Genomic DNA, 9,202 nt, shown 5'->3' with positions numbered 1-9,202 from the left:
AAGAGCCCCAGCCCTGGTTGGGCCATGCCACAGAGACTCTCTGCTCCATCCCCAAAGTCCTGAGCCCATGAAAGCAGGACCTGTCAGGGTATCAAATGTAATGTCTCGGTGTTTTCTTGCAGCTACACTGAGTCATTCTCTCTCTCAAACGGTCCTGACTGGGCTGAGAACTTACCTTGGGCTGGTGGCCATCAAACAGTTCAGTTGGGCTTTCAAAGGCAGATCAGACAGAACCTGGAAGAGTTTGTCTTTGGTTGCCTGCTGAGCCTCCACCTCCTTCTGCTTCTTCCTCCAGGTACAGCTTTTGATTCCTGAGACATGAGAGTCTTTCCTTTCATTTTCCTCTTAGTCTTAGCCTACAGCAAGCATCTTAGAGCAAGCAAAGTTATCTGAATCTGTGTTTCCCTGCACAAAATGAGGAGTATCATTGTGTTTTCCCACCATTCCCCTCGCTGGACAATGTCTTTGAGAAGACAGAGCCTGACTTGTGCAACTCTGGCTTTTAGCAGCACAATCTCTCACCCTGGGACACATGTCTGAGTGCCTTGGTGATACAAAGAGAAATACATTTTAATTTGCTCAGTTTGGCAGTGATGGGTGCTATATATAAAATGATTCATGTTCACTAATAACAAACGAACCCAACCACCTCAGTGCCATTGCCTGGCCGAGTGCTCCACCTTAGTGTGTCACAGTTACCTCACAAATGAAATTATTCTGCCTGTGGAGGCTCATCCCTGCAAAATCAGCAACTGGCTGGGATATCCTTCTGGTTTGGCAGCCTGATGATAACAATTTAACAGAGAAAGGAACATTAACTGAATCCTTGTAGGAATCTGCTCCAAATAAATAATGGTATTTCAGGCAGCCCTTTTTTAACCCAGAGTTACTGGGTTAACAGAGTTACAGTGATAAAACTGCCCTCCAGACATTGAGGACAAACTGTTGGGGGAGCTGATTCAGGCTGTGCAAAGCTTTCTGTTTGCCTTTTTTGACTGATTTTTTTTTCTTCCAAATGACTTTGCCCCAGCCTGAACCCAAGATGTGCCTGTGTGATACAGCTTGCTCAACCTCTGGCACAATTGATTCAGTTGTTAATCATTTGTCCATGAAAAAAAAGAAAACAAAATGAAAAAAAAAAAAAACCACTTACAGAAAGACCTCTCCATCCACAGGACCTTTCCTGGCTAAGAAATGCAGAACACATCCAATATTTCAACATCAGTAAAAGATAAACCAAGATGATAAACACAGAGCACCCTCTAGATACAACTTCAAACCATGACAGTGATCCCAGCATGTGGAATTTTCAAGCTTCTCTCTGCTGCTTGTCTTTGTTTTGCTGCCTCTCACCACACACATCTCAGTGCTGAATAAACTTGCAGCAGGAGTGGTGAATTACCAGAAGTGAGGCTGAAACAGGAGCAGGGACCCGGGAGACAGAATTTCCTACAGCTCAACACATCTGTCAGAGAGAACTAAAAAGCACCATCAGGTTTTACACATAATGTACAACCTGATTTAATTAGAGGTAGGTCTAACACATGAAATTTATGACAGCAAGCACAGGTCATTTTCTGCTTCCTTGGGTCCACGGATCAGGGGGAATGTTGCCTCTTCTCCATTGTTGTCCTTTTCTCCATTGCTGCTTCTCCTTTGGTGACTGTGGCTTTCTGGTGAGCTGAAGTCTCAAACCATCTCTCTAATTTGCTGAATTGGGATTTATCACACTTGAAAATCAAATTCCCACCATGAAAACGGAGCCTGCAAGTGCAACACATCCATTGCAGAGTTCATGTCCCAAGTTTGGGAGCCTTTGCTCCCTCTAAATAATTCCTCTACAGTTTCACCAAACAGAAATGGCTGTTTCCTGTTAAAAGAAAAACTGAAACACATCAGAGCTGAAAGAAGATCAGACTGGAGCCAGCAAGCAGCTGTTTACAGAACTATCAGTGCTCTTTTCAAAAAGGTGCTTTTTCTCCTCTGAGAAAACTGTTTTATTCCCTGCTTCAGAACTCAGAACGTGTTTCCTTCTGTGGAAAAACTTGTTCAAAGGTAAAAGGAAGCTCCCCACCAATTTTAATAAGAGCATAAGGTGGCAAATTATGGTAAAATTTACAACAAAAGAATACTTCCAGATTTTTACAACAAACCCCACTGCATCACCTTTTTTTGTCACCAAAACTATGATTTTCTGGTGTGAGGCTGGTCTCTGGAAGGCCCTGGACATAAAAAACTCACCTTGCTGAACTTCATTCTCCTCTTCTGGCTTTTGATCCACTAAAAATCTTATTGTGACTGAGGCCAAATCTGGCACAGGTTCACCTACTCTGAAAGCTGCAGAGTCCTGTGAAGAGGGTAAGACAAACAAAGAAAACCCCTCCATGCCCCATCCCTTGTCTCCATCTCCTCTCCATCAAACCTCAAGACAACACACACAAACTTGTTTTCAAACTAGAAACAGCAGTTTTAAAGAAAAGAAAAAAAGGTACTCATCGTCTGTATGTCAAATAATCAGTACAAAGTTTACAAAAAATGCAACATCTCACATCATTGGGACTTCTGCTCATTTCAAATACAGCTTACTTCTGACACTGAGAGCTGTTCTTACACCTCTAATAACTGTTAGAGAAGACAAAGATGCTGCAAAAGGTTTTTTTTGGTTTTTTTGTTTGTTTGTTTGTTTTTTTTGCAGCTAGTACCTGGCAGTAATTCTTCCTAATCCTTTATTTTCACAAATGTCTGAGGTTGAATGGGCAGAGATTGCTGCCTGTTAACCTGATTTTCCTTTAATCTATTGTGATTTCCTTTCTTTGCTGGCGAGGAGTATTTATAGGAGTGGTGCTACAGGAGCTATGAAACAGGGTTGAAAAGCCAGCAAATAATATCAGATCTTAAAAGACCCTTTAAAAAAAAATCTGTTTCTAAAAGTCCCTTGAATGGGCAACATCTGAGGCTATTCTTCTCATTGAGATTTTTTCAGGTGCTGATAAAACATTTTAAGGTGATAGATGAGCCACAGGGCAAACACATCCATTGAGATAAGACTATTTAAAGCTGTAAAAACTAATAGCTGGAGAGCTGTTTCACTAATAGACCTGATATTTCCTGCCTCCAGTAGGATAATTTCAGAAAGAGACAGGCCATGTTACAGCTGCTCAGGAAATCCTATCAGGATATCTCCCCATATTCCTCACTGTCATGAGCTGAAATGTATAATTCAGTTTCAGACAGCAAGTAAAATCAGAAAAAAACCACCAAATCCATACCTTTATTCTTTCCCATGCCAGTCTTACCTGGGGTATTTAAAAACAACATAATAGAGGTTTTTAATGGGGCTGGTCCTAAAAAGCAAATCAGTGTGAGAAGAATTCATGGAAGACCTCAGCACTAGAGAGAGAGACTCTTACAAATCATGGCTTTTGCAGCAGTAACATCAGCCCAAAGCCAGGAGCAGGAGGCTGAGCCCCAGGATGGCACAAACAGGAGCAGAAGGAGAAGCCAGGAGCTGTGCCTGCACCTCCTGCTGCTCAGATGGACTTCCACTCTGTTCCTTCAGCACTGTGAGCATCCCACGTTGGCTCAGGGAGGGAACTGCAGAGAACAGATTCAAACCTCTGTGGAAAACTGCCAACAGCTATCCCCTTTCATTGCTTTGACATGGTATTCTTCTGACTGAAAACAGCATTTGCCAAGAAAGCAATAATATGAACCTGACAGGACAAGGAATTCTTCAGAAAGCAAAGAAAGAAAAAAGGAAACAGTGCATGAAAATATATTTCACAACCTAAAAAACAGCCAGAAAGAAGTTACCTTCTCTGCTGCAGCAACTGTCACTGAGCAGAGATTAAAGCACAGAAAACACTGCCTTTAATCCAGTGTGAGGCAGTGAAAATTGCATATTCCCAGTCTATACAAGCAGCTGCTTTCCCAGAAGCCACTGACATGGAGAGATCTGACAGTGCTCTCACTGCTGTAAAACCACAAGCTGATTCTGCAAACCAGAATTTGCTAATGAAATTCTCATTACTGCAGGAGATCATGGCCCTAATTAGCATTGGTTAAATTGGGACCATTTCTTGAAGTGGGCATGTCTGAGCTGGGCACTCTCATATACAATACAGAGACTCTGAGTTCCAGCACTATTAATGTGATTTACAGCACAGTAAGAACACATTTTTACCCCTTCTGAGCACACAGAACAGGTCCTTCCCTCCCTCCTTGGGATTCCTCTTCCTCACCATTGCCAGATTACATCTCAAACTTGTTCATTCTGAATTTTTTAACAGAATTTACACAACAGCTCTACAACATGAGCCAATTCTTCTGATTTTTCAACCAACCTCACCGTGAGGGTACCAGAAGTAGATCAACAAGACCAGATTTAGCCTTCATTGTAAAAATGCATTATAATTTAAATACACTCTTAGCTGTGGCTTATTAAAGTTGATGTTTTGTAGCTGGTTGAAAACCAGAGATTGCATTCTTCCTTCCAAGGACACCTGGGTACAGTTACCCACACACAAATCAAAATGCCATTAAGACTGGAGTGCTTTCACCACAGCAGAATAACCTTTATTCTCAGGTGGGATCCAAGTATTTCAACAATGTTCATTGACAAAGGCAAGGAATGCTTCACCATGACCTACTGGGCATTTCAAGGAAGGCATGAGACATTAAAAAGTAGAAATACAATAAAATATATGTGCACATATCCACACCTCTCTCTTTCCCTGCACATATTTTTCTTACTCTTAAATTTTACTGCATTACTCTCTTGGCAGAGAATGGGGAAATTCCTCCTCAGCTGAGCTCAATTATCAGTTCTGTGCACATTAGGGGAAAATTTGGGGGGGGGGGATTTTGCTTTCAAAACTGTCATGTTTAAATGCACATCTTTAATTTCAAATCCCACTTGAATGAAAAAAGTGAGCAAAATCAATTTCAGCTTTTCATGCCAGAGAGATAAACCAGCTTTGGGAGCATCACACAGCATGGGCTGTCCCAGGAATGTGGGATTTTGCAGGAGGTGATACAAATACCTGCTGGTTTGGGATGCTCATCCTAAAACACCCAAAAAGAGGCCAAAAAAAGTGGAGGCAGCAATTAAAATCAGCAAGTTACACATTTGCAAGATAAGCAACACTTGGTGTTAAAGATTAGTTATTCCCCAAATTGAGGATTTTCTCCTTTCTCAGGTATTTCCACTGTCAAAAATAAAAGCCAAGCCAGACACAAACATTGCATTTTAAGTCTGGCAGAATTATCCCAGAGGAGCACAAGCTATGAAACAAACTTACTGAAATGACACCTTTTTTTAATGTTTTTATTCATAACAGTATTACATGGTGTGTTACAGAAATTAATGGAAAATCTCTAAAAATTTGTTGGTTTCTGTTGTTGTTGCTGAATGCATTACACATAAAGTTAAAAATAATATGTTAACAAATGGTCGTTATCTGAGGTAAAGTTAAAGTAGGTTTAGAAATGTACTGCAACAGTCATTTTATCTTTCTCATCTTTATTAAAAAAATAAGTGCCAGAATGCAGAAATAAAACTGAATGAAAACCACGGAGTAAACATTTTTGCAAAGAAGGTGCCCAGTACGTTATTGAGATGAAAGGTTTCATCAGACACTTGGATGACTACGATCTATCAAAATATCTTTTCATGACAGGTAAAGATCAAGAACCTACGGGGGGGGTGGTAACAGGATGGCTGGTGGGGTTCCCTGGTTTGTAAATTTAAAGTGACGAATTTAGTGCTAGTGAAGGATGAGGGATTAAACAATTGCACAAGCTGGATATTGGAGTTATCTACAATACTGGTACAGTGCAGAGGCCCTGCAGCCCTCTCAGCTCAGCATCCCAGCCACGACAAGGACGATCACAGGACGAGACAATCCAGAATCTGTTTTTATTCGTGAGCAAAAGTAAGACAAAGGTCCGTGGTGATGGCCCAGAGACACCAGAATTCCAGCCTCATTCCCTCGGCACCTATCCATGAGTGATCTGCTTCCCACCAATGCAATCCTCTGAGACAGCAATCTCTTCTTTCCTCTGTGTTTCACCCCATAACTGGAAATGCACTGATGACACTAAACCTCCAATGACTGTGATGAACCAAAACTGGGTTTGTGGTTCCATGGGCAGGACAAAACCCAAAAAAAAGCTGCTGAGGAAGAAAGTAGCACCACTGTGCAAATCAGGAAAATATTCTGACAGAAGCGTCCTCCAGAAACGCTTTTACCTCTGCTTTTAATCCTGAAACACTCGATCCACCAAGTCTTAAATGATCTCCTCCAGTTAGAAAACTTGATCTTCCAATGGGAAACCAAGATTTGCTAGGAAGCTGTTTGCACATGACTAAGGAACAAGCATCAAATGACCGTGGATGGGGATCAAATTCTCCTCTCTGCAGGTTCATTAGGTCTATTCACAGCTAATTTCTCATTCACATACATTCTGCAACGCACATTTCTCTAATTTCTCTAATTCAAAAGAAAAGAACAGGATCGTGTTGTGAGATTTGGTTGCACATACCAACAATCACCAGCCCAGTTATTCTGCCTTCTAAACCATTTTTAGCTTATAATAGAGATGAAAGAAAGTAAAACATTTATAACTCCAGGCCTATTTTAATCATGACAAAAATGTAAATCCTAATGTGTCAATTTAAAAACAAAATCTGCACAATAACCCTAAAAACTGATTAATCCTTTGATTTCTTTAACCTTTTTTCCTTTTTTTTTCTTCTTTTTTTTTTTTTTCTTTTTTGTGTTAAACCACTAAATTCAATATACTGTAACTGCATAGGAACATCAGGAAAACACATTTGACCTGTATAACAATTCTCTGTAGGGAAAAAATATATAGATTCTTTATGAAAATCATGTGCTAAACATATGAACCCAAACGCTGCACTTTTTGCTTCATAAATGTAAAAAAAGGAAGTTTTAAATTCTTTTTGTTCTGCGTGTAAACAGTTGGATGACTTCTATGCAGAGATTCAAAGGAATGTCAATGGAAAGTGATGTCTTGTAAGTGGAATTATGTCCGTGTGATAATGCTAGACCATAAAATCATGTGTTCCCATTAATTTCACTAGTTGCTGACAAGCTGACTGCTTTTGGCAAATGCACTTGAGCTTCAGCCCATTATTGTTAAGCATGTGAAAAAACATATGTGATGTGAGAACCACAAACTGGGTTTGCCACACCTCCCAAGCACTGCAACTTGCTACCTTCTCTACTGTGTAATGGCATTAGTAAAAGAATTTTCATAACATTTATATTTACAAAAAAAAATGGCAATTTTCATTCGAACTCCTTAAAGCCATTTCCCCTTAAACATTTAAAGAGTTTAACAGTAAGATTTTTTTTTTCAAGTTATAAAATAAAAATCCCATTTGATTTTTTTTCTGATGTACAAAAAGTGATAAAGATGAACAATTTTGATCACAGAGTCAGTTTGTTATTCCAAAATCCATGCCGTCCTTGTCCCATTTGTCAAGTCCACTTCATCCAAACTCCTAAACCAGAAGCATACCAGTATTATTTGGCAAATGATTTTTTTTTTCATCAAAAATGGCACACAGAGAAGAAAACACTTGTCTGCATAGCATTACAGCAGCAAGATATTGAAGAAATAAAAATATTCCTTTTCTGCACTTTGTTTAGAGTTTCCTAGGAAATACTGACTCTTTTGTCTTTCCTCAGTGGGACTCAATGTCCTTTCTCTACCCACAACATGAGTATTCCAACAGAAAGCAGCATTTCTTCCTCATGATGTGCTAGAACTTAAAGGTCCATTTGGCAACATTTTCAGTCAAGGATGGATAAACAACCGAGTTCTGTTCTGTGGCTTCAAGTTGGGAATCATTTCCGCTGGAGGCGTTAAACTGTTAGATCATACTCATACAAAACTACAGAGTAAGAAATACATTAAAAAAAAAAAAAAAATGACACCACCAGTATTTTGTTGTTGTTGTTCAAATATGTCTACATAGGGGGGAAAAAAAAGGGTCAGGATCAGCCTGATGTAAATGAAGATGAAAAACATGTCACCGTGACATAAAAGGTGCCGACTCGTGCCCCAAAGGCTGTTGAATGATAATGCCACTGCTACATACAGACTCTGCTTTTTGCTGAAAAGAAAAAAAAGGAATGTCTAACATCAATAGATTTCAGATGCTCATTATTTATAGGTGGCACACAGAAGGTGACAAACGTTTAAAAGAAGACCGAGGAGTAGGATTTCCTAGTCTGGATACCCATCACTTGTGGGGATGGGGCTGCACTCGTGGTATGAGAAGCTGGAAGAGTTTTTGTTTTGTGCTGCCATAGGAATCTGCCATTGGTTGCCAAAAAACCACATCAGGAATACTCGTAGAGCCAGTCCAGGAGGGCAAACTCTCTCCTTTGTCAGACAAAATCAATCAGAAAAAAGCACGAAAGCCAAAGGCCCGCCAGGTTGTTGGGTTTCGTTTGAGTCTTGGAGCACCACAAGCCTGTAACAATGCTATTTCTTAGGTCTGTTAATCTGCGCGTAGAGAGGTTCTGCTTCCTGGGGATAACAAAAAAAAAATGAGCAGAGATGTCTCCAGACAGCATTTTCAGAACATTTTTACAACATCTGCTTGGGAGCAGCGATACCTTGTGAGCCAAAACCCACAGGAAGTCTTTGCTTTCTGTGCTGCCTTGAGCGATCGTGGCACACCAGCTAAGTGGTGAAGAAAATGGGAATTATTTCAGAAAATGAGGTTTTCTATCCATTTCCTCCTCCAGCACTGGCCATGCACTGACCCTCACTGCTGGACATGGACATATGAGGGAATTAAATGATAATTTATAGGGCTGGATGTTTGGAAGTTCAGAGAATGGAACTGCAGCTCGTGTACAAGGCTGAGTTTCCCCCCAGCAGCACAAGAGCTGAACTTAACTGTGGGTTTTGCACAACTCAAGAGAAAACCACTTGCAAACAGAAACTGCCACGGAAAGCTGAGCTAATGAAGCTGGGATGGGATTTAAAACAACAACATGAGTGGCCCATGAAGAACGAGGAGCCCTGCGCAGTTTGATTAGGAGTCTGTGGAACCATTAGTACAATAGTTAAAGCTGGGAGGAAAGCATGTCAACTGGTAAACAGATACTTTCTTGGGAATTTCCTGGATGTGGGAGGGGGGAAAAGCTGCCATGTTCTT

At 40.5% G+C, this 9,202-nt stretch overlaps 1 protein-coding gene across 10 annotated transcripts in view; it reads right to left on the bottom strand.

Annotated features, from left to right (window-relative positions):
* Positions 1-5,504: 5,504 nt before the first annotated feature.
* Positions 5,505-9,202, bottom strand: part of DAB1 (DAB adaptor protein 1) — a 415,964-nt gene continuing 412,266 nt past the window's right edge. For all 10 annotated transcript variants that reach the window (XM_059853705.1, XM_059853707.1, XM_059853708.1 and 7 more), the window contains one exon: positions 5,505-8,565. Coding sequence is in view for 1 of the 10 variants with exons in the window: in XM_059853710.1 (XP_059709693.1) it covers positions 8,521-8,565 (45 nt within the window). In the remaining 9 variants the exon portion in view is untranslated. The remainder of the gene's footprint in view (positions 8,566-9,202) is intronic.

Source organism: Haemorhous mexicanus, chromosome 9 (assembly GCF_027477595.1).
Source record: "Haemorhous mexicanus isolate bHaeMex1 chromosome 9, bHaeMex1.pri, whole genome shotgun sequence".
Classification (NCBI taxonomy): Eukaryota; Metazoa; Chordata; class Aves; order Passeriformes; family Fringillidae; genus Haemorhous; species Haemorhous mexicanus.
Note: the sequence above shows the minus strand (reverse complement) of the source record. Positions and strands in the feature narration are given on the sequence as shown.